General features: G+C 41.7%; 1 protein-coding gene across 6 annotated transcripts in view; it reads left to right on the forward strand.

The window, feature by feature from the left end:
• The window catches only part of vps37c (VPS37C subunit of ESCRT-I), a 35,949-nt gene extending 14,377 nt beyond the window's left edge, over positions 1-21,572 (forward strand). For 3 of the 6 annotated variants that reach the window (XM_038733417.1, XM_038733409.1, XM_038733402.1), the window contains 4 exons: positions 3,458-3,567; positions 7,817-7,988; positions 18,822-18,904; positions 20,000-21,572. In XM_038733417.1, the coding sequence (XP_038589345.1) occupies positions 3,458-3,567; positions 7,817-7,988; positions 18,822-18,904; positions 20,000-20,725 (1,091 nt within the window). In that variant the 3' untranslated portion in view covers positions 20,726-21,572. Of the gene's footprint in view, positions 1-2,038; positions 2,435-2,466; positions 3,055-3,457; positions 3,568-6,349; positions 6,399-7,816; positions 7,989-18,821; positions 18,905-19,999 lie in introns of those variants that run through there. The other 3 variants (XM_038733436.1, XM_038733427.1, XM_038733446.1) reach the window with 3 other exon arrangements.
• Positions 21,573-26,675: the final 5,103 nt, after the last annotated feature.

Consider the following 26,675-nt stretch of genomic DNA (forward strand, 5'->3'; position numbering starts at 1 on the left):
TTCTTTCATAGAATTAAAAACCCTGAATAAGAACCCTGAAAAAGGTCCAGTGGTGTGCTTTGTGCATTTTTTTCTCACTAGGGCATCTGTACAGGATGCTGAGAACAAAGACACAGCATACAAGCCTGCTGACATTTAACATGTTTGCTGTGTCTTCTACCAGAATTTCTGTTCTTGTTATGAGCTAAAAACCTCCGGGGCTTAACGTTCTCTGGCACTGTGCTAGAATTAAAAAATATATGAAAGTATTTCTTTATTATGGAAAATATTCTTGTGTATTTTTACTGTGGCATGTGGTATACTCCCATAAGGAACCCTACACTACCTACATACTTTTATTAATAAAAAAACTTTGTTCACACTGTGGCTCAGCGATGTGTCAGCTACTATGAAAAAGCGCTGTTATGAATAGGTTGTTTTGTTTTCATATCATCGCCTCAATTCTTTGGACTCATTTGGCAATCCTTTGACATCAGTAGGCCTGTTATGTTTAGAGACCAACAGGGGACTGAGCGTTGGTCTACTGGATATTCTTTACGGCTCTGAAAGTTGTGCTTGGACTAGGATACAGTTAACAGACAACCGTGTCATATGGACACTTTCAATTGTAGTTGCTGTTGCTAGTTCTCCAATGATGCTTACCGTAGCTTAAAAAAAACATAATCGTGAACCCCCTTTCTTAAACTCCTAACATATTTCAGGTACAGATACTTTCCTTGCTTTAAGTCCTGATACTCTAAAACTACATTTAGAGAGCCTAGGACAAGTTCTAATAGTCTACAAAAACCATGACTGCTGCTTGTGCTACTACTAGTAGCATATCAAACTATACCTGCTAATATCAATAACAGCATCATTCATGCTAGCTGGATTCTTGCCTTCTGGGTTTTATTGCTTGGAATGGAAGTGTGTCTTTTGGACTTGAATTTAAAGTTGTCCAAATGTTATTGCCCATTTTGTATGTTTAACAGTAATGGGAAACTGCTCAAAAGGTGTTAGATAATTTTTTAGACTTAATCCATCGTCAACTGCTTATCCTGCATACAGGGGCTGGAGCCAATCCCAGCTGACATCTGGCGAAAGGCGGGGGTACACCCTGGACAGGTTGCCAATCCATTGCAGGACCACACATAGACAAACAACCAGTCACGCTCACACCCAAGAACAATTTAGGGGCACCAATTAGCCCGCATGACTTTGGACAGTGGGAGCAAGCCATAACACCCGGACAGAACATGCAAACTCCACACAGAAAAGCCAGGACGGGTTCGAACCCACGACCTTCTTGTTGTGAGGCGACCGTGCTAACCGCGCCACCACTTAGACTTAATTGTTTATTTTAAAAATACAAATTTGTGGTGAATCACTAGAAGGTGCTCATTGTCCTTGTGCTATTAGAATGGACGCCATGTCAAATATTTCATGTATTTGCTAATTCTATGCTAAAAACTCAGTCCTGTTACTTTCAGTCCAGTTACTCAAATACACTCTCTTCACCTCCTTAGGACCGTGCCCAGGGGGGATCTTTCATATTTTTCATGGGCTCTATTCAAAATCCAGAGTGAAGATACTATTATCATATGAAACTAGATGACCTTATGCATCCATTGGTACCATGCATTTCTTTGCATTTGGTATATTTCATAAAAAATAAGATAAACTACCATTTTTTCTATTATGATTGGCCAGTCATTTATCCAGTTGTTTAATAAATTACATGATAAAACATTGATGAACCTGAGGTTTCTGTCTCCTTTAAAACTAAAAAGTGATGCATTTTTTTTAGAAAAATACAACTTGCATGCATATAAAGTACATTTTTTGTCACAAATATTCATTTTTTTGAACATGTAACCAACAATTTATTTAAAATAAACACTTTCTTTAGGGAAAAACAAAGGAATTATTTGACTTGCTTTTAAACATGGTTTCAAAATGACACATAAGTTTTAAGCAGAGAGAAATGCAGCCATCTTCCGCTTACAAACCTTGCAAAGTTTAAATAAATTCGCCTGAGAGTGGCCATTACATATTTTAAATAGTTTAATGTGTGTGTTATTAGATTCATTGTTGAAAAAACATCAAAAGTGAAGTTTATTTTGGAAGGGTGACAACAGCCAAATGGCACCCATTTGGTGGAATATCGTATCGTTTTGTGTGTTTAGTTTAAGTGTTATTCAAAGTCTCCAGACACAGCGATCCTCGTTTCTAAAGACAGCAGTGGCGTGCAGCTCCTCCAGCAGAACAGGGACAGAGATTCTGTCTGACAGAAGTGTTGGTAGCACACTGGCAGCAGTAGATGGAATATGACCGTCACATAGGGGTTTCCCTTACATCAGCTGAGCACAGGACCCCACCATTACACTGCGATCTGGGGACACCAGAGGGAAAACTGGCTCAGTTAAAATAATAGCACCTAAATGTGTCGGGAACAGTAAGTATTCAAAACGTTTAGAACCATGAATCGGGGGTTCTTTAAAGTTCACCAGTGCTGTTTTAGAACATTTAAATTTTGTCCGATCACCCCCCCAAACAACGGAACGTGGATGGTCCCTGAAATGGCGGCGGTTTCTGTCAGTGTGGAGTGAAACTTTCCTATTTTTAGAGAAAATCCAGTCAGTATCCAACATATTTTGTCGACTGCCGTCGTCTGCTTGGTAAAGTAAGCATTCTCGGAACACAGAGACGTTTGACAGTGTTCATCTGAACCGGGCGGTGTCATTCTACGCTGCGTTTTTGATCGCCTAATCGCTGGGCTTCCCTGGAAGTTGGCTGTGGCTAAGTGCCTGACATTGCGATCATACCGACTGTTGTTGTGTTTAGATTGCTCAACGCGGAACCATCGGGTTGGATTGGACGTCGGTCGAGTAGCTAGCTAGCTCAGCAGGCACAGTGCGTCGAAAACGACTCGGTATCCTCTCATTTAGCTGGGTTCTGCCAGGACAGGTCGGAGATCCTGAGGACGTGTCACGTCACCTGTCAGTGGAAAGAAATAGGTGGTGTTGGATGTCACCGCCAGTCAGTGTCAGGCTGAGTTTGGTTTGCTAGCATCGTGTAAGTACCAGGTCATTTTCTCCTGTTTTCTTGCTTCACTGTGACCAGTGTTCGTCTGGACAGCTTGTTCTGTTTTGTGGCCTAAGTTACAGTCCTCGATAGTATTACTTTAATATGCTAGCTAACAATTAGTGTGTACAAAATATTGCATTCTAAATGTGTTACTATCACTTCTGTTTTTTTTAAAAAAATGCCCACCGTTGTCATATAACCTTACTATGAACATGGTGTTTATTTTATAAAGGGAGTGGCTGCAGGTTACATGGTTTGTTGGTCTTGAGTTGTCAACAATGGCTTGATAAGTCGGTGACTGATAATCTACTCAAGATTAATAACATTAAAGTACAAAAGTTCTCAAACATTGTTTTTAACTATTATTTCCTGGTTCCTGTATGACGGACAGCCGTCCTGGCAAATCAAATGGAGAAGCTCCAGGACCTGAGCCAATCAGAGCTACAGGAGCTCCTGGACAGCCCAGAGAGGGTGGAGTCTATGGCTCTGGAGTCTGACGAGGTAAAAATGACGCTTCACTTTCCATTTAGCTGCCATTTTTGAAAGGCAGCATTTTGTGGCTTTCAGAGAGCCTGAGCTTTTAGATAAAAGGGTTTGTGAGAAGTTAGGGATTTGATTTTGAAGTCTGTAAACCTTGCAAGATGTTTGGTTGGTTGAGCCTGTCACTGTCAGAAAAAATCAAATGACACAAATTGCTAGTTAAATATGCTATTAGTTTCTAGTTTAAAGCCCCAAAATGACATCTGATGATGTCATTTTGGGATGACAATGACATGATGTGACTACATTTACTATAATTTCATAATATGTACTATATAGCTTACCAGTAGCATAATATGAATTCCTGTTGAAAAGCAGTTTAATTTGCTAGCCCTACAAGCTCGCTCTCCACGGAGAGACAACAACGTCTAACAGCTAGATGAGAGGATAGTACATCACTGCCCCGCCTAAAAAGTTATTCCCCACTGTTTTTCATTATGCCTCTTTGCCACTCGTTGATACCAGTGCCATGGCATTGAACATAATGAGCCTGAAACGCTGTTTGATAATATCAAAACCAGCTGTCTATATTTAGAATTTTTATCAATGCCTTGCTGCATAAAAACTGCAGATGCTGTTTTATATACACAGTATCTCACATTTTATAAATATTTGATTATATCTTTTCATGTGACAACACTGAAGAAATGACACTTACAGTGTAAAGTAGTGAGTGTACAGCTTGTATAACAGTTTAAATTTGCTGTCCCCTCAAAATAACACATCACACAGCCATTAATGTCTAAACCGCTGGCAACAGAAGTGAGTCCACCCTAGGGCTGGAGGATTTCACAAAAAATCTAAATCACGATTAATTGAACATTTCACCTCGAGTACGATTATTGAATCATTATTTTTTTTTGAATGTTGTTTTTTTTGTTTTTTAGCCCTCATATTTCACTGGTTTGTACTGTAAATATGCTCAACTATTAAAGCTTGGGTCAATCCATTATCTAAATGTTAATTAATAAGGTCATGTTGACATGCACATTACAGACATGATTCCCCTATGTTCGGCACATCGCCTCTGCTGAATTATACCCGCTGCTACTAAAATTTCACTGAATAATTTAATAACAATGCGGAACAAATTATTTTTACCCGCACACTATGTGAGCACAGTAAATCACGCTTTGCAAGCTTCCTCTCCTCTTTCCTCAAAGGACCTCTACGTGAAAGGTGCTGTTATCAGAGCAGCGGAGTTAGGTCTTTTTAACTGCAGAGCAATGTGTGTGCGTAGCGAGTGAGTAGATGAGCAAATGAGAGAGAACGTACGTCAGAAAGTGGCGCTGAAAGCGGGCAAGTAATAAGTTGTCAGTCTGGCAGTAAATTTACAGTGTAGGTCACAGTGTGTCCGTTGATAAAATCTGTTCGTTTCCACAACTGCTGCAAAGTGACGGCGGTTAGCGCTAGCTAACATCTCCCTGTGCTTCAGACTCTGGTCTGTCGTGGTACTGAAAACCCAGGGTTAACCCCGAAGTTACCTGGATAAGCTCAAATCCTGCTTCATGGTAAAGGCCCCTGCTCTCATTGGCTGGATGTCGAGTCGATCGACTTCTCCAGATATTTGGCATGCTAGATATCCGGCTGGCATGTGTCAGGGAGCTGTTTTGAGAAAAATGAATGGGATACAGCGCTGGAACTTCTTCTTTTGTGTTTATTAGTGGTGGGCAAACCAGTTTAATGGTGCATTACCGCCACCAACTGGACTGGAGTGAGGAACGAGAGATTAAGCAGTAAAATAAATAAACAAAACAGAATTTAAATCTAAATCAGTTTCTTTAAGAAACTTAATTATATAACAATACCTATATCTTGCTTGCGGTGTTCCCCAAAAGAGCTGACAATGATAAATCACAATGTTTTCAGAACTATTCAGTGTTTGGAACTATCGGCTGTGACATGCATCACTTCCGCATTCCACAGTTCCGACAGAAGTCAATGGGAGGGTCTTAACTTTCTTATTTAAGGGCTCTGGTTGTGATCACATTGAAAGTGACCAATCATAAGATGGTCAGTGCCCTCCTTGGTTTCCGCCCCAAAATTGTCAAGTCATGTAGACTCGAGCGAGCAGAAATCTAGTGCACAAGCCCACGCTGCGCAAACGGGATTCCACTGTGCAGGCAGAGTTATCCTTTGACAGCATGCCAGGTGCTCGCTCACAGCTACCTGTACAACTCTCGGTTGTTGAATTTGTGCGTGAGTACTTTATTGTGCGCGCGGGAAGGTAAATTTTTGCGTGTGTGGAGTAACATAATTTTCTCGTGAGCATGTTTTACACGCTCACAACTTATGACCAAAAATACACGCCATATTTTGATGCATCATTGAGTAGTTCACACATAACGACTGCCGGCCACCAATCGATCGCTGATTTACACCTGTTCACAACCTGACGGTCACCGAGCTCACCGGCAAATTGGGCTAAAAATCGTGTAGTGTGAACTAGGCTTTAGAGGTTCTGAATTTCAGTTTCGATTACTTTTCAATTAATTGTCCAGCCCTCGTACACCCCTAAGTGAGTGTGTCCAAATTGGGCCCAATTAGCCATACTCCCTCCCCGGTGTCATGTGACTCCAGTGTTTCCCCCATATGCATTTAAGAGCGGCGGTGCGCCACTGCTAAATTGTGACCGCCGCTATTTTCCCACAATGTATCAATGTGCTACTAATTTTCACTCACACACTGTGCGAGCACGGTAACACTCATCGCTTGGTTCGCTTCCTCTCCTCATTCTTCACAGAACATCTACGAGACAGGTGCTGTGATAAGAGCAGTGTAACTCCGTAGAGGTAGGTAGCGAGTGTTTCATTGTCCGAGTGGCAGAAAGTAGCCTTGTTTCCATCCAATTGTCATGTGAATTTTAAGTGTACTTTTGAAATGTTGCAAAGAATATGCGATGATAACCCGTTTCATCAATATGCAGAGCAACGTATCTGACCTTTTAAGAGGTGAATGCATATTTAGGCAGAACAGATGATGAAGGCTACCTACCGAGATTTGCATCCACCTCTTTTATCAGAACAAATGAGCGTTACCAGCATGTGCGTGCAATTCTCGGCAGGCATGCAGAAATCTGCACAACTGTGCAAGACGGCGACAGCAGAAACAACTGATCAGTCAGCGAATTTTACTGTTTCCATCGACCGTTTCTAATGCGATACTTCAAAATGCGCATTAAAAAACGAAAGACAGCTAGTGACGGTGAACGGGAGTGGAGTAAAATATTCTAGGAGTAAATGTGCGGTGTCTTTTACGGTGTGTTAGCTTCTCAAGATCAAGAAAAGCCTGTTGTTTCCCCAACTGCTGGAAAAATGAATCCAGTTAGTACTAGCTAACACCCCCCCTCTCCTTCAGACTGCGCAGCTGACCAGGAAAGCTTACACAGTAGGCTACTTCTTTTGGCTACTATGTAACTGGTAATGGCGCAATGGATAAGACTATGCCTTTGGTGTGAGAGACACGGGTTCAATCCCCCACTGTGAAACATCCACCTAGTTGCTCCAGAGGCGTGTGACCTCTGACATGTATAGCAATTGTAAGTCGCTTTTGATAAAAGCGTCAGATAAATGAATTAATGTAATGTAACATAGCTCAATTATAGAAAGTACCTACTACCTACTTGTCCAATGTTGAGAACATCACGCTTAGACTAAATTGGTGTAGCCTACAGCTCTGTCCTGTAGCCTGCAGACAGGTACATCCTAAATTATTTTCAGTTTTCAGATGAAAAGGAGGTGACTGGATGATCTGAGGTTAGTAAAGCAAATTAGTGATGCAAACTAGTCCTTTTAAGCTCATGAGGAGATATTTGTTTTTGGATTTTAATGTGCATATATAATGCACCTCAGAAGGGAGGTTTCTCATGTTGCTTATTTTTTTTATATTAATGTCTATACAGATAAATGTCAAAAGCTCTAAAATGAAGACACAAAAGACAAACATGAACAATCGTATCTATAATGATTCTGAGGTCATATGAACAGGGTTTTAGTGGGTGATGCCCAAAACATGCTGTGCCATAAATGTAAATCACTGTGGAGAGCAACATAACCAACCATAAGTAACTAAATGCTCCGTACTTGTATAGCGCCTTTCTAGTCTTTTCGACCACTCAAAGCGCTTTTACACTACATGTAGTAACAAGCTACTAGGAATGGTAAAAACATTCCCCGCTAACCTCAGCTTTGCCTGTTTTTCTCCCCTTCAGATCCAGAACATCCAACTGGAAAGAGAGATGGCCCTGGCATCAAATCGCAGTCTGGCTGAGCAAAACCTGGACATGAAGCCTCGTCTGGAGTCACAAAAGGAGGTGCTGGTCGAGAGATATTCCCAGCTAGAGGACGTCAGAGAAACTTACAGACAACACTGCTCCCTAAGAGGTAGGAGGGAGGGAGGGAGAAGGGAACAAAGGGTTGACTCATTTCTGTGGCCAACTGTGGAGCTGCTTTGACCAGACCATAGAAAATGTCACAACAAGTTTTTTCCAGCAGTAAGAAAGAATAGAAATTCTTCTTCATACTGAGTGATCAGTGTTAGGACAATTGACCCTTTGCTAAGCCACGCCCCGAACGTGTGGCTGGCGAATCCCAGCACAGTATAGGCCTCGCCCTAACTAAGGTCCGTCACTATCATGTCTGCGCTCCATTGACTCTAATGCAAAAGACGTGTTTTCTAGCTTTCTTTTGCCGGATTTATCCAAGATATGGTCAAAAGCTGTTCCTGGGGCACTTGTAATTGTTACAGTCGCTACCCAGAGAGGTTGAAATGAGAAGTATGATTTATTCCCTTTCCAAAACCTAAAATACATCCAGAAAAATAGGCTGTGGATTGTTCCTAATGTAATGTTAGTTAGCTAACGCTAGCTAATTTCCTACTGAATTATAACATAACTGCTTTTTAGTGGCACTACCAGCAGAGTTTCAGGAGCGGGAACACACATCAATGAAGTCACTCCCAGCATTTCCATAAATACCCACACAACACACTTCCTCTTGTTCGTTCTCGCATTCCTCACACGAACCGAGACCAAGCAACATCTTGTCGAGCACGCTACGCTAACTTCCTATAACACAAATTATTACAAGCTACTTCCATTCACTTACCTTTTTGAGAACTGTCAGCACATTGCTATCCCCATCAGACGAATTCGGGACATCTTGACACGAACTATAGCTCTCTTCAAAAAACGGTTAAAAAAATGAAATAATTCCGATTTAGAGAACAGACAATACAGCAAACTTTTCAAGCTATCATGTCAGTGTGCCATGCATTCAGTTCCGTCAACACCAGTTCCTTTCAGGGTGGCGCATTACGCACGCCGTGACGTCAGCGCCACTGTTAAAGGGACAGTTCATATATTACCTCCATCTCAAGATAGCAGAAAAGTCAGTACCAAAGCAAAACAGGACGTCAACCAACACCAGAATTCCAAAGCCTCCACCTCTCATTGCGGTTGACCGCACTAGCAGCCTCAGGACAACATCGAGTCGTCAGCACCCCGCCATCCAGCTCCAGCAGCTTCAGGTACCCAGCACTGGGATGCCAGCACCCCAGCCATCTACATCTACCAACCACAGCAGCAGGCTTCATTAGGGGCCCCCAGCACCGAGATGCTAGCGCCCCCAGTTGTACACTTCCAGCAACCTCAGCCGCCTATTTCAGTAGGGGCATTAGGCACCAGGGTGCCCACCGTCCGCGCCCATCAACCACTAACCTGACCGCACAAGATTACACAGAACCATCCGAAAAGTCATTGTCGGAAACCGTTTCAAAAGGACAGGCACTACATGCTGTTCTTCGCTTATCTTTCAGTAATTATCATCTCCAGTTCTGTTTTATAACTGATGCTAGCAGCATACAAACTAACGGCTTAAGTACAGTTGTTTCAAGTTTGCAATCATTACGAGCTCAGTCATTTCAAGCTAACTTTGAGCTAAAAGCCCTTTTGAGCTAACAGCTGTTTCGAGCCAACTTCGAGCTACAGCTGTTTCAAGCTAACTTCAAGCTAACAATTGTCTTGAGCCAACAGTCATTTCCTAGCTTAGCTATTTTCCAGCCATTCCAAGTCATTCCAAGCAGTCGTCTTCTAGCTATTTTGGCTTGAGTCATTTTCAAGTAAACATTTTTTTCCTAGCTAAGTCTTTCAAGCTAACAGTAGTTTTGAGCTAAGAGTAGGTTTGAGCGAACAGTGTTTTGAATGAAGAGTCGTTTCAAGCCAACAGTCGTTTCAATTGAGCAGTCGTTTCAAGCCAACGTCAATTTAAAGAGGTGGTATTATGCTCATTTTCAGGTTCAAAATCTTATTTAGGGGGTGTACCAGAACAGGCCCCTCTTTTTACCCTATGTGTTGTACGCTCCGCTCTTGAGCTACAGAGTGATACATCTTACTTGTACAAAATCTTTGTTGGGAGATGCACATGCGCAGCTCCCAGGTAAGGACAACTAGCCAATCAGAAGCAGAGAAGGGCGGGTCGTAAGAAACAAGTTAGTGTGATCCAAATCAAAGCCGCTTCAGACTGCGACCGTAACCTAGCAGATGGTATAACTACTCAGAAGTCCAAAACCACACAACATCATTATTCCACATCTTACAGTGTCGGAGTTGCATCGTCTTTTAGGACTAAACGTTGAACTGTTGATGGTGTTCTAACAATCTATGCTGCCTTGCCGAAAAATTCGATTCGATTTCGATATCCGTTTTCCATTGCAGATAGCACGTAGCTTGTCGTCATGGCGATGCCACACACAACTGCCGCAACGTAATGTTCAATGCGAAACACACACACACCAGCAATCCACACAGCTTTCTCTTTTTTAAGTTAAAACATTTTTATATTTAAAGACAGATAAGCGGTATAAAAACCTTCCAGCTGTGTTTTCCTCTGCCGTTGTTGCTGCAGCGGTCTGTGTGACGGCGGGAGCAGAGGACTCTGTGAGCGGGCGGCTGGCCAGCCTCACACACTCCTCCTGTGGGTCGGCACAAGCTTCCCCCGCAGCCACTTGCGGAGCTCCTCAACTCAAATATTCAAGCACATTTTTGTTCCGCCATCACTTCTCGTAAAACTGTCAATATTCGAAATCTACACAGCTGATTTCTCACCTCAAAGTTTCTCAGAAGTGGATTTAGTGATGAAATTACATACGAAACTGTAAAATATAAAACTTTCTGTTGCTGGCCTCTGTCTGGTGCACGCTATGATGATGCAGTGAATAGTGATTCTCTCTGACCGATCAGCAGTCTGTCGTGTTTTCACGTTACATTTTAGTATCCTTCAGCTGGCTTGGAACCTGGATGGAGGTGAGGTGATACGAAAAAAAGTACCTGGAAGCAGGTACAGGTGCAACATTTATACAATAACATACAATGGAAACCCAAACAAAGGCGAGTCGAGCCAAAGGGCCTCCGCTCAGACTTGGCTTGGTTTGAGGGTGTGCCTGAACCGCTAGCTGCTTGGCAAGCTTTGACGCGTTTTCATTGTGACGTCACAAGTAAAGGAAGTGAAGGGCTGGACTACAAACGAGCTGTTTTCAAGCATTTCAGAGCATAGCTTTCTGTGGGAGATGGGAACTCCCTTTGGGCTGGACTTTGCAAACCTGTTACATGCACAAAAAAGATATATAACCCAATAAAGGAGAGGGGAAAAGCCAAAAAGCAGAATACCACCTCTATAAACAACGTTGTTTTGAGTGACCAATCGTTTCAAAATGAAGGGGCTCTGGCACCAGGATGCCGCTCACTCCCAGTCATCACTAATCTGACTGCATCAGTCAGTTCGTTACATAGAGCCATCCAATTTGTTGTTGGAAACCGTTTCGGGTTAGCTTTAGACGGGTCATTGTAGGCACTGGGATGCAAAAACCCCTTGCAGCCCACATCCATCCATCTCTGCAGGTCGCTCTAGTCTGGGATTCTGGCACTGGGATGCCAGGATCTCCAGCATCTAATCTTACAAGTCCAGTAACTACAACTAGAACCTCCGGTACTGGCACCAGCTTTCCTCCACAGCCCTAGCAGCACCAAGTTATTTCCATTTCTAATTTCGGTATTTCCTCTTAACCTGTTACGCCGCCATCAGCTAATCATCTTACTCGTCATCCTAGCTCTTTCATCTCCCGTTCTTCAGCTCACTAGTCTACTCAAACACATCATAGACTACATGAGATCTTGTTCTTCTTATCATGTGTTTTCCTCACTAACCGCCTACCAAAAGATCCCTCAAGGATCATCCACTCTTGAGACAATCCGTTTCACACTGTAATTTGGATTGAAAGCTCATGCAATCAGCATTCGATCTCCAGTTCCTCCTCGCCTTGGCTCAATCTTCGCCAGTGGGATTGGGTTCAACTTTTTCTATCACAAACAACCGTGACACCCCAAGATACCAATCGTACGCCGCTGCCACATATTCTGCAAGTTGTTTGGGGTTCTACAAAGAAGACAAATCACAGCAGAATGGTCCCCGATACTCTTCAACCAACAGCATAGCCCTCTCTCGGGTTACAGGCCAGCTTTGAATAACTCAACCACTGTCACAACTAGCACAACACATCATTCAATCTTGTCACCATGTCTTATTTCATCAACATGCCCACAGTGGCTACAAGACACACTCCACTAAGGGTCCATCTTAGCAGAAGCACTGGCTTCTTTTCCAAACTTCCAAATGCATTCTCAGTTAATCCAACTTCTTCAATCATGTCAGATCGTCCGAGACCGGTCTAGTAGCTACTCGATTCCAGTTCTACCAGCAGTTCTGCCAAAGTACTCTTTCGTAAGGCATTTCTCCCATCCATTACTTCGGTCACTCCTCCAGGATCTGAGCTACCATTCAGCGTCATTCCCAAGCATCCAATACAGATCATGCGCTGCTGGTCTTAGCAAACTTACCATCGCTACACTTCAGATCTCAAGATCCCAGATCACCCAATGTTCTCAAGTACAGTAATAGACAGTGGCAGCACCGTGCTAAAAGTCTGACAGGTCTGACAGTTTGTCGGACTTTGGAAAGTTCATTCAAAGCTTGTATAAACAGGCTGACAAATGAGCTGAGTGACAATCAGTTACCAACGTGAGCAGCTAATGAAGTGCACCACCTAAATGTCATCTCATAGGAAAGTTAAAGTTGTCCATCTTGATGTTGACTGGAGGATAGAAATAAACCCTGCAGGAAGCTAGTCAGATATGCAAATCAGCGGAGACTAGAGCACCAGCATGGATACACACGCCGTTTCCAGTAAAACCAAATCTAGGGCAGGAACAAACGATTATTTTCATTATCATGTAATCTGCCGATTATTCGACTCATTGTTTAGTCTATAAAATCTCAAGAAATTATGAAAAATCCTCATCACAATTTTCTAAAGCACAAAGTGATGTCTTTTGTCCTGTGTGGTATTGCTTTTTGGTATTTTTGTAGTGATTTGCTGTTGTGAGTGTTGGAGCCCCACCAATATGGGTTTTTGGGGCCCAATGCCGATATAAACAATGAAAAAGAGACGATTTATAAGCAGATAGTTTGATTTTGAAAATGATTTAGAAAGTAGACCCCTTTCCTGTATAAACTACACTTCGAACAGACCGTTATTGAAAGCTGTTTTGTATGTGGGCTATAATACCTTTTCCTGATTGAATTATGTTAAAAAAAATGTCTTAGATTACAGTGTCAACAACTATACACGTAATCGACTGCACATCTATAAATATTTGCTGCTAGAAGCTGCTCTCAGCCATCTGTAAACAAAAAAAACAAGAGAGAATAAGTAACATGTATAAAAGTTGGGACAATGGGTTCATTCAGCAGGGTGGCAGTCTTTCAACTTCCTTTAAAATAAGATTGAAGAAAGAATAAGAGTTGAGATCTTTCAAAATCAACAGTACATCATTAGAGTTGGCCGATATGGACCAAAACGTCATATCCCGGTACTGTAAGGCGGACTACCGGTATAAAATATGTATTTTACCGTTTTAATTACACTTCATTCTCCACTTTATGTAATTAAATTAAATTAAGAGACACTCACTTATTGAATCCGCCTCCTTCAGTTCTCTTAACACTCACAGACCTAACATACCTCTGCTGCAAACACGTCAGCGTGCCCCGCTTCTTTCCGGCTCTCTCTCTCCCTGTAAGTCTGCTCCGGTGATTTTCTCCATAAGTAGAAGGCTATGTTATATAAAGTTTACGTGGTCCGCTCTCAAAAAATATCCAACTTGTTGCGAGTTGTAATGTAATAACTCTGTGTTTCTCTGAAAAATGCTACAATGTGTTGCCTAACCTGGGCAGAAAAAGGGAATCCAATAAAACTGAGAATAACTTTATGTACTCTATAGATTTAAACTAGAGTGGATTGCTAGCTAGCGATAAATTTGTCAGCCTTCTTGTTTTGATCATCGTTTAGCGTATCCATTGGATTTTCCCGGTTGCGGACACTCTTCTCAGGATATGTGAATAAAAATCAGAATATTTTTTTTGTGCAACCGGCCCAAGGTCTTCCGCACTGTCTCCCTCCATGTTGTTAAGAGTTTGTGAGCAGACGCAGAGGGAGGTGCGGGGCTGCACGGTGATGGTGTGAGAGGAGCAAACACTGGCAGGGCTTCAAGGAAACATAATAATTAACTCAACATCAAACTATATTGGTATAAATGGTATTGTCTAATTTTTAGTCCTGGACAATGATTAAAATTTCTTTATTGCAATGTGCACTATTGAATAATGAATTCTAAAGTAGTGTATTGCGCACTTTTAATTTAAATGTACTGCTATATACACACAAGTGCAGTAACATGTGGTTTGCAAACACTTTAAACAAATAAGGTGCTTTTTACCTGTTACAGTTTTGTAGTGTTTATCTAGTTGAGGACCCAAACGCAGGACACCAGAGCTGAGCAGATAAAGTCCAATGATTTATTAACCAAAAACAGTCCAAAAGTAAAATCCAAAGAAGGCAAGATGAAACAATAACCACAAGCTGGCCAGGCAGACAGGAACATGAGTCAGAGACAAATACAGGTTACAGAGCATCCACAAGCTACAAGCAAAAAACCACAATGATCCCACCCCGACTGAACAGAACACAGGCATTAAGTAGTGAGGCAAACGAGCAGGGCGGGAACATAAAACAGGTGGATCACTTGAAGGAGAACAGAACAGGAAGCAAAGCTAAACACAGACAGCAAACACAGACAACTTCAGAATAAAACAGGAAGCAAAGTACACGGGAACACACCAGGACAGATCTACTAAGAAAAACACAAAACATGGAAAGAATAATCAGGTCATGGACTGAGACCGGACCAAACAGGAGACAGGACTTCACTAAAAAATGGAGGACTAAGGACTCAAACAGGTAAAGAAATCCAGATAAACATTAGCTACAAAACCCTAAACAAGACAAGATCAAATAATGAAACACAAAAATACAGACCAGGAATAACACTAACATGAACTAAAGCACAGAACTAAGAACTAAGGCACTGGATTAAGAACTGAGGCAAAGAACTAAAATGCAGGACTAAGACCTAAGATAAGAGACAAAACGGATACTAAGTAAACCTAAACATGCGAATGAATAAAATAATAAACAAGGCTACACAGACAAACACAGAACCAAAAACAGACTTAAACAGCTTCAACAAAACAAACATGGGCAAAACAGTAGAGCACAAGACATGGAACCAAAACAAGACCAGAATCCTTAACTCACAACAGTACCAGCAGATTCCCTTTACACAGCAGCAATAAAATATTTCTTGTAAATCTCAACTTAAACATTAATGTCATCAAATATTAATGTAAGTGTTCTTTTATCAGGGAGCAGCAGAAACAGTCTATGTTCAGTAGCAAGCTGAAGTGGTTGTGCACAAGGTGTAGCGACAAGCGGGTGCGTTCCGTGAAACTGTCGCTGGTGCTCGCCTCAAGCACACGCCCGCCGGCTGCCGAAGTTGAATTGTCTTGAACTTTTTATACGCGACACACAGCACAAATCATTGGAAGAGCGACTGATTCTCCCTTTTGTGAGTTTCCAGAATCTATTACTGTTTACTAAATAGTTATCAGGACATCAACAGATAGGCCACACATGAGAGAGGACAACAAACAGCGGCAGCTGCTGAGCCATTCATCATAAACTTTGGCTTTAAAACTTAATACAACAAGACCCAAAGAAGCTCAGCATTGGCCATCTAACGTTAGCTTGCTTCTTGCTTTAGCTACGACCTATTGGAGGTTAGGTCCGACTGTCGTTCTTTATGAAAAGATGAAGTGCCAGTGTGGTGGTCGATTAACGTAGTCATTTATGTCCCACTGGCTGGCATGACGTTAATTATTAACGTTGGCTGCAAACAGGTTACAGGTTTATTGTTGATCATGTAACGTTACGTTTTTATTTAGTTAACGTTACACTGGGTTTGAGAGTCTGGGGAATGCGTTGTTTAAGGAGTTTAAGCTGTCATTGATTGCGTTGCACATTACGTGGTTGTGGTCTGTGTAAAACATAACAGTTTTACTGTTGATCATGTAACAGTGGTAACACTTTCTATGAAGGTCAGCGCTACAATGACTTTTGCATATATTTATAACACGATATAATGCTTCCATAAGACCATATCACAATTGTTATAATCACTTACAAACATGCATTAGGCACTATAGCAACATTTATAAGTCATTATGAACTTTTGATTTAATGTTTTATAACTTATAGTAATACCAGTTTATACCACTGTGCGCCAAGAATCTCCGACCATGTTCCATAGTACATTATAACCATAGACTCTGCCTCCTTATAAATACACTTTAGTCACAATTTAGTATTAGTGATACAAAATGGAATAATAGCTTATAATAATGTTCTATAGCATGTCTTTGTTTTAAGTAAAATGTTCATCCCTGTATAATATATTACAGGTGGACATAATACCACGCAAAATAATTATAAGAACTTTTAACGTGTATTTGTTTGCTTTAAGTAAAGTGACACACATTTTGCGCAGGAAAAACTTTTATTAATGTTTCTTCACCTTATGAACAATGAGTATGAATTTTGAACATTTTGCAGTTTAGCATAAAAACAAAACTTAATTACATCAAGGAAACTCATTCTCAGGGTGGCGAGAGATTGCTCGAGAGAAGATGTGTTGCCATCCACATGGCATCATGTAAGAAGAGGCTCAGATGTTGTCACAGATGAATGGTGAAATATGCGTTATCAATTAGATAGATATAGATTCTTCTTAGATGCGATGTGGACGTGGAAGATTCTGAATTGATTTACAAATGTCAAAATCTATTATCTAAATGTTAATTGAAAACGTAATGTTCACAGAACGCAAATGGCTGAACGTTCAGAATTGCGGAAGTGCAGCACCCAGACAGTCGGTGTGAAATTTCTATTGTGCAGAAATCACATCAAATCACGCATCAAGATGAATCGCCGCCCTCTGAATTGTAATCAAATCGAATTGTGAGGTGCCAAGAGATTCCCAACCCTTCTGCCGAAACAGTATGCTCATTCAGTTACTTTAAAATGTTATTTAAAAACTTTTGTGGAGCGGTTGCCACAATGTCTCCAATTGTCCATTGCATCTGTTAGGGCCTGTCCACACCCTCACCTATTTAGTAACGTTACACTGGTTTGAGATTCTGGGGGATGTGTTCACTTACAGTAGTTTATAAGCTGTCATTAGTTGTGGACAGATTGCACGTTAGGCTACATGGTTGTGCTCTGTGAAAAACAGTTTATTTTTGATCATGTAATGTTACAGTTTTATTTAGTTAACATTACACTGGGTTTAAGAGTCTGTGGGGTGTGTTGATTTACAGTAGTTAATAAGCATTGCATTGTCATTAATTGCATTGCACATTACATGGTTGTGCTCTGTAAGTGGAAAAACAGGTTACAGTTACAGAATCCCTTAAAGCTAAGCAGTTTTATAAGCAGCCTGGTTTGAACGCAGCAGGTGATACAACATTCAATATAACCACGAGGGACTTGAGACTTGACTTGGACTCTAGCTCACTTGTGAGCATCTCTGCTTCCCCAATACTAATCAGAATGCAGTGTGTAGCTATCCACTACGCTTTGGCATTTGTTCGCTTGTCTTGCTTTTGTTTATCTACTTCTCCCACACACTGCATCCAGCGTAGTCTGCCGAAGCCTCCCTCCACTGCTTGTTTGGGTGATTTGCAGGCTGATCAACATCACACCCCTCCTGTGACCCATGGTTTGACTGTATGTGTAATAAATAATAATAAAAATAAAAACTGCGTTAACGTGAGATAACGTGAGTCAGTTTATTAATCAATGCATTAACGCGATAATAACGTGTTAAGATGCCCAGCCCTACTAATTTTATATCTCTTTTGAAAGTATATCGATATACCTCATTATACAGATAAACCGCCCAGTCCTACATAATATTGTGAAAAGATTCAGACAATTTGGATATCTCAGGAAATGACCTTTAACGATCAGCCCCCATGGCACGTTTCACCTACATGTATGAAATTTCTGTGGCACATGTATCATGTCCAGACGTACCAAAAAGCCTCTTGGAGTGATGCCCCAAACACAACAGGAAGTCAGCCATTTTGAATGTTATGGTCATTTTTGGATTTTTTTACACACTCCGTAGTTTAACGAACTCCTCCTAGAGAATTAGTTCGACCAACTTCAGTCAAATCCCAGACGATTAAAAATTGTACAAACAGTGAGTTTGTGAAACAGACAGCTACAGAATCTGCAACGCGGTCGCCTCACACCTCGACGCGAACTTTGTCTCTTTTTAACTGTTTATTGTTGATATACAATACATATCTACATAAAAGTCAGAAGGATACACAGTGAAAAAACACACAAACAGTGTCAGAGGGGTCTGATTAAGCTTACATGTTAGATACGTAACTTGCAATTGTGTACTGCAAGGTCCCCACCGCTTTGTGTTGAAAAGCGGTGGGGACATAAGGGTTCAGATTAGGGGTGTGATCATACACTGAGCTCACGAGAGGAGATGATACACGAGAATGAGATGTGATGATATTTTAACTCTACTTTAGGATGTAGGATGTTTTTGCAGAATTCTGCATGTAAGGTCTCAATGGGATGCATCTCCCATCTGTTGTAGTTCTGGTGACTTTCTCTGTTCTAATGTGTGCTCTCTCTTGCTCTCTCTCTCTCTCTCCTGTGTTCTTTCTGTGTCCTCTCCCCCTCCTCAGATGGGATGGTGGGTCAGGTGTCTCCAGAGGCGTTGTTCTCCAGACTACAGACAGAGGGCAGCAAAACGGAGGCAGAGTCAGAGGTCAGAACTATAGAGAGAGAGAGAGACACACACACACACACACACACACACACATAATTTTGTATTTTCAAGATTAGAATATCTGTGTGACTGAACAGGAAAAGATAAAAGGCCACTGATGACTATCTTACAATGTGTTTTGCAGATTCACCTATATGGTCATATAGTGCATGGCACGTCAGAGATTCCCAGCCTCTTTGACACCGCTATTTAATTCTAGGGCTGAAACGATTCCTTGAGTAATTGGAGAACTAAAAATCAGTGATTCAGATATTTGCACCGAAGCTTAGTTTAATCCATACTACTATATACAGCACACACAGCAAGCAATTTTGCTTTAAAAAGACGTCTGATAGCCGTCTAAAAATAGCCCGGACGTCTGTCATCTTATGAATCGATTTTATCGATTTAATCGCTGAATCGTTTCAGCCCTAATCTCATCTCACCCTTCATACCTAGCGTAGAGGTATAATTCATTGATGAATAATGTCTTGGCTAGATGATGTTCCAGCCTACAACAGAACCTGGTTCAGATCAGCTCAGCTCCAGCTGCTGAGCTGATCCCTTCACAGGAATGTAGATGTGCAACAGGGTTTTAAATTACTTTACAAGCAGCCTGACGCTGCTTCAGTTCACACTTACAGATACAAAGTGTAGGCAGTCTCTGGCACCTCCATAAAGCTGGAGCTCTGTGAGTGTGTTGTGTTGAACACATATTTACATTGACTGTCCAGTTGTGTTCTGATGATGACTCATGTTGTTAATTGTTTTTTACGTGAAATGCACTAAAACTAGAGCTAGAAGCGTTCCCCATCCATTCCCCCATTTTACAGAGTAGTAAAACAACATCCACATCTCTGTAGCTCTGGCTGCAACACCAGGTCCCATTCACAACAAAAAGCAGCCTATCACTGGCCCGGCCTTTGATTCTGTATGTGTGAACAGCCCATTAGAGCATCAGTAGCCAACCTGAGAAGGTTGTGTTTGGAGGGAGATATTTTGAGAAGCTGCTTTAGAGGCAGTGTAGTACTTACAGTAATATGATCTGCTCAGCTGTAAGCTTCATTGTCAGCGATTGTTTGTCTCTGTCTGTAGGCGCTAGCTGATGAGTTTCTGGAGGGTTCTCTGCTTTTGGACTCCTTCCTTGACCGCTTCCTCTCCCTGCGCTCCCTTGCTCACAAAAGACGGGTGCGGATAGAGAAACTCCAGGAGATCCTGCGGCAGAGGAGCGAGGGCAATCCCACCTCAATGACATCATCAGCAGGCATCAGCCAGGATCCCGCAGCCACGTCCTCACCATGGAATCAACAGACAACAGCAACCACGACAAATCAGCAGCAGCCTAACTCCAAACCTCAATCCTCCAGCTACCAAAACGCCTCGAAACTGGCCTCCTCGTCTTCAGGGGGCTCCTCCGGCCTTCCTTACAGCCCGTACCCTGCTCCCCCCCCCAACTCTGCCCCTATGGTAACAGCAGGCTCCGGCCCGGCCAACCCCCCATCACAGTTCCCTCCGTACCCAGGTTCTGGCTCATCTTTCACCCCAGCAGGGAGCTACTCTGGTCCCAGGCCCGCTTTCGGGCCGCCAACTTCGACTGCCTGCCCTTACCCAACCCAGCCCTCCTTCCCTGCCCCACACCCGGGCTCAGCGTTCGGCCAGTACACCCCCAGCCAACCCCAGAGTGGCCCCGTGCCCTATCCTGCCTCCTACAGCTATGGCGGCTACAGCTACCCAGCCGGGCCCGCCTATTCCAATTCTCAGTCGCCAACAGGGAGACCAATCTGCAGACCAGGATATGGTGTTCCACAGCCGTACTCCTGACTCCTCTGTCTGATTTCTTCTTCACAATTCTTTCCTTCTTTGCTGTCTCACCCTTTCCTTCTCCCTCCCTCCTTAAACTCCACTTTTGTTACCCTAGTTCCCTCTCCTCATCTTGTCTTTTCTTCCCTCCCTCTTCATTTCTTCCATGCTCTCAGATTCATGACGCTTTACATATTTGTTGCACTATTTCTCTCTTTCTCAGTCTGTTGATCTCTCTCTTTCTCTCTGTCCTTTTCCCTGTCTCTGTCACCCTGTGACCCACCAACTCCCCCACACTAGTCTCAGGTTGTTGCGTTGTGTTTAAGTGTTAAAACACTTTTATCTGGCCCTTCACACACTCCCTCCCTCCTCCTCTTCCATTTCAAGAGTGTGTGTGTTGCTATTTGGCAATCAGAAACATACAAGTGCACCCCCTTATGACAAATACATAGAAAATCTGCCTTTGTAACACTACATCAGTGTCCAGTAGCTTTTGTCTAATGTCTAATTCCTACTGGTTTTTTTGAGCAATTCAATTCAAATCAGTTATATAACGCCAATTCATAACAGAAGTCCGCACTCTTCATACAGAGCAGGTCTGCACTGTATTCTGTACAGTCTGCATTGAGACTTGCATTGGAAGGTATTTTCTTGGGCTCAGCTCTTCCAGACCCTTCCCTACTCCAAACATAAACGTGACAGGTGACTTTTATTATGCACAATCACCTGTGGACAGAGGGCAGAAGAACCACCAGTAACTCCAGAAACCAGTCACTTTTTATTTTCTTCATCCAAAGAACCTTGTGACGAAGGCAGTGTTTTGTTTTTTCCCTTACATACAACATTAAAGGTCCCAGTGTAAAATGAACTTTTTCATGTCTTTTCAGCTTAAATGTGTCCCCAGTGTGACTAAGACACCCAAACTAAAAACAAACCCATCCTCTCTTTTTCTCCTGTTTAGACTGTCAGTGAACATGTGCCCAAACACACCGTTTGAATTTGCCTCCCCTCTTGACTTCAAGAATGGATCTGCGTAGCATAGGACCTCCTCCAGCCCTATAGCACTGTACATATACCCACCCTCACCCCAGCCGTCTAACACAGCACCAAGCCTAGAGCTGGAGGTTGTTCAGTCTGCCTCAACTGTGTGATTTATGGAGTGAATCTGATGGAAACTTAGCTTTACTTGTTGTTAGCAGTAACATTAGCCGTTAGCTGTTTTGTTCTGAACTGGGCGCACCCAGCGGTCCATAACTAACTGAGGATTGACGGCACCGAGGTTCCAGTCCGGGAAGAGTCAGATAGGATGGCTAGCAGCACAGCAAACTGAGCTTAATAGTTAGCCGCAGCTACCGTTAGCAGTAGTTATGGGCTAAAGTAGCTGCTAATAAACTAACTCCGTACATCACTGAAAGTGGAGGCAGAGCAGCCGAAAGACATCAGAGGGAAAACCAGAAAGTATTTTCTCCATAAAATCTGATCCAGTTTCACCAAAACCAGTGAATAAAGTTAACGGAGTGCTCAGAAAGAGAGTGAATAACACGTAAAGATTTTGTAGTAGACATGCAAAAAAAAGTATGAAAATGAGCATTATATGGGGCCTTTAACATTGAAAGAAGAAGTTAGCTGCAGCTGTATGTCAACCCTTTTCATCAGTGGCACAGCGATGTATATTCATCCTTGGTGACGTGACTACTCGCATGGTTAGTAGGTGAGCTATTGTAGCTGGCGAGCTAACAGCTAACACACCAAGCTTCTTTTCTATTTCCTCTGTACTGTTTACTCTCCATGGTATTTTGTTCTTAGGATTGTTCATCTTTTCAATCAACAGAGATACTAAAGGGAGAAAAAGCTCTTCAGGCTAAGCAAGCTTTTTAGCTACTGTCTGAGGTCAGTTCAGCATGTTTGAATGTGGTGCTGGAGAATGAACAAAGGCTATTTTAAACCACACTTTCTAAGCCTTCATGAGTTTTCCACAGTGTACCTAGCCCTAGATTCAAGTCAGAAAAATGCCACTATTTTCCTCAGAAATAAGTAGAAGTAAAAGTTTAAAGCTGCTGCACTAATTTATTCGTCTTTGGCCTCTTGGGGCAGGGGAAAACTTGTTCCAATGTAACATTGAGATATTATCACCTTGTAAATCTGCTGATCATGTTAGCAAAGAGCTGCCTATCTCCACCTCCAGCAGCTACACAGCAACATATTGATTTTCAACAAAACTTTTCTTTCTGTGTAAAGAGAATTTAAATTTTAACACCTTCCCAATGGAATGTCTCCCTTTCTTGACCTCCAACAAACGTGAACACAGCTTTCATTTTTATTTGTTAGCATATCTTACATTTGTAGTTTCATGCATGTAGCTTATTACAAACAGCTTCAAGACGAGAGATGTTACTGAATGTGCTGCTGTGGAAGGCAGATGTTTGTTACAACATACGTTAGCTATCTTAAATGGCTAACATTAGAGACTGACTGCCAACCTGTCGAACAAACAGAGCACCAATTCCACATAAGGACTAGTTTTAGAGAGCTCTTTTAACCTTTCACATGCTCGGGTTGCCAGCTGGCATAGTGGGGGATTGAACCATTCCCAGCAGACTTCCACCAACACCAACAAAATACAAATTCCTACTGATAAAGGTGGTGTTTGTGTGCTCAAAGTAAGTCAAATGAAAAAGTCTTAAGTGGGTAATCAATGAAATATAGACTGATGGAGATTTAGCGGGAATAAGGATCCCTGTAATGCCATAGTAACACTGTGACCTGAGACACGGACCTGCTGGAGTCAAACAGAAAACAGTTCCCACTTTGTATCTTCCCCACCTGTACTCCTCTGTCCTCACCTCCTGTCCGTCACTCTCCTCCTATCCACACCTGTTCGCTGAATAGTTCACACCATCAGTGAGAATACATGTGGTCTGTATAGTTTAATCAAGTAAAAATTTAAAGTTTGGTGATCAGATCTGTCAGTTGAATCCATTCAAATAATATTGAAATTGCAATGTATGTAATTTTGAGGAGGATCTTTCAGAAGTAGATACTGCCTCTCTAAACGTGTCTTACACCTTGGAATTACCACTCAACTAGAATATCAGATGAAACTGTTGCCTTGAAATGTAACAATTCATATTATCATCACTCCTCTCAGCGGCTTCATAGACCTTTACTAGCTAAAAAGCAGCTGTATAGTGAAACATTCTCTCCCTGATATTGATGTAGCATCCCAGTAGCCCCCTCAAGCCCTAAAATGTACTCCCAGTTCAAAACATCATCCATGAAGTCGTAGAAATGGAGGGCATTCAGGGGTGCTGTAACGATGTCATGACATTTGTGCCAATATTGTCACATCTGTGGGAATTTCAAAATATCACGTAATACTACACACAGGCTTTATCGGCAGTTCATTGTTTTTCTGTCCTTTTTCTGGCTGGGTCCTTTAGGAGAGCTGTAACTTTCATCAGGAGTCCAGCAGCCAGTCAATGATCTCATGACAGCCTCTGCTCTGTTAGTGTGACCTCCACAGGCTGACTGGACATCACCAGGAAGACAGTGTGGTTGCCATTAGCAAAGGAACAATCTGCAGTTATTTTTTTAATTATTATTTATAATCTGGCTTTGAGTTTCCTGGTTTCAGCCGTTAGTACATCTCTGAATGGTAATAATTGACACTTTGCCATTCTGTTTGCCTGAATGGACACCATTATAAAGTTTATCTCCCATGTCCACGGGCTCAGCAGCCCTTATGATCAAAGTAACTGGCCATCCGATGAAAGCAAAGTGTTTTTTCAATGGCAACATCTCTGGTAACAGGACTCAGATATTCAGTTCAAAAGGTTAAGCCCCACTTTCTATTGTGGACCATGAGTATGTGATGCTGTGACAACATGCATGTGTCCAAAGACTCATGAAAGGTGCAGTTGTATTTGTAGAGGGGGGTGTTGTGCCACTGCTCTTCCCAAAGATCACTACTTAACATTCAAAATAGTCTGGGTGGTGATATAACATTCTTTTAGTGGGAATGGCAACATGGATCAAGCTTATCCAACCAGTGACCAGTCAAGCTGCCTGAAGTCGCAGTTTCCTGAAAATCACATCACTAACACATGGCTGATGATATTGGCCTACACAGGCAATCACTTCAGAGTCCCAGAATGTGTACAATGATGATTATTTTTTGTTTTTGTCACATGGTTCTATGAGGATGGTCTGTGTAGTCGCTCCTACTACCAAAAGTTCTTTTCTGTGCTTATTACAAGCCTAACAGACAAATGCACAATTTCTTAGGAACCAGATAATCTTCTCCAGCAGAGAGCCACCAGACGTTATATGATTGGAACAGCAAATGTAACACTCTTTTTGAATGATATGTTGGATCACTGTTTCAGAATAGACAGAAAGTGTCATGGTTTGCTCATGTACTGGTCAATCTCAGGCCTGCACTGCTTTAACATGTTGCAGGTGTTTGGATGTGCTATTGACAGGCCAGACTGCCCTGTGCTCGTCTGAAAAAATAGATCAAATCAGCTAAAGGTTAGAAAAGAAGAATTATGGCCTGAGAATGATGGTGGTTTGCTTGTGTATTACTAGCTACAGAGCACTAGCTCAAAAGCAGTTATTTTGGTCAGAGGTAGCATCTGTTCTAATAAGGCACCCTTAATTAAGTATTATAAGTGTAGTTAGCTTATATATATATATATATACACACTTTATTTATCCCGAGGGAAATTCAAGTGTATATAATGATTTATTAAAAGTATTAAGGCTTTAATGATGATTAATAAAAATTACCTCATAGGTTAGTTAATCTATGAAGCATCACAAATAAAAACAACTTCTTACTTTGCTAGTTTATGAAGAATGTCGTCTTCAAAAACTTGAGGAGTGTTTAAATCGGAAGCATCTGAAGCGTTGTCGAATCCAAAGCTATCAACACAGTCACTGTAGCATTGCAAGCTGTATCTTAACATCCAAAAATGGCAGTTTAGGACCCAAACGATTTATTAAAGTTTGTAAATGTTTTAATTCCACATGCACACATGAAGAAAAGTCTGTGTTATATTCTAGATAATCTCACACATGGCCATTTATTGTGGCCAGTCTAAGGCACACCTGTGCAATACCCATGCTGTCTGATCAGCATCTTGAGGTGGACGGATTATCTCTGCAAAGGAGAAGTGCTCACTAACACAGATTTTGACAGATTTGTGAACAATATTTGAGAGAAATACGTCTTTTGTGTACATAGAGAAAGTCTTAGATCTTTGAGTTCAGCTCATGTTGAATGGGGGCAAAAACAAAAGGGTTGACTTTATAATTTTGTTCAGTGTATATGTCTTTAATTTAAGTGGCTCCTATGTTAGCAAGCTAAGCATCAGTTACACCAGCAGTTGATTGGTGTAAACATATATAAAATACTCGTCTCTACATAAGAACTAGTTTGGCAGGCAAACCTTTGAACTTGTGAATAGCGGCTGCCCATCTGACTTCATAGTGCTGCAGTTTAGCAGGGACAGTCCTCTTGATTTCTGACCTACTGGACCAAAAAAACATTAATTAACAACTTATTCACTTTTACAGATGCAGACCTTGTTGCTTAGTAGAAAGCAAGAAACCAGTGGATATTTATTAATGAATTACCAAAATTTAGAACTGCAGCACTACATTACACCTATGAAAGGATAAACATAGGTCTATGAGATTTTTCACTAACCCAAAATGTGTTAACGTTAATAGTTTATAGCTGATATATAAACATTAGTAAATGATGAATTAAATATTTATAACCCATTATTTACAACTTACATAACCATTATGACATTTATTTAGCTGGGGCTTTTATTCAAAGCGACTTACAGGAAGTGCTTCAGATTCAGTGCCACATTTAGAAACAATAAGACAGTTTTTATGAAGGGGTGCCTTACTAGACCTTGTTCACCTACAATACACAACCAAATGTTATATCTATCAGCAG

This window comes from Micropterus salmoides, unplaced genomic scaffold, assembly GCF_014851395.1.
Source record: "Micropterus salmoides isolate LMB-PRFRI ecotype aquatic unplaced genomic scaffold, ASM1485139v1 Ms_hic_scaffold_1, whole genome shotgun sequence".
Lineage (NCBI taxonomy): Eukaryota > Metazoa > Chordata > Actinopteri > Centrarchiformes > Centrarchidae > Micropterus > Micropterus salmoides.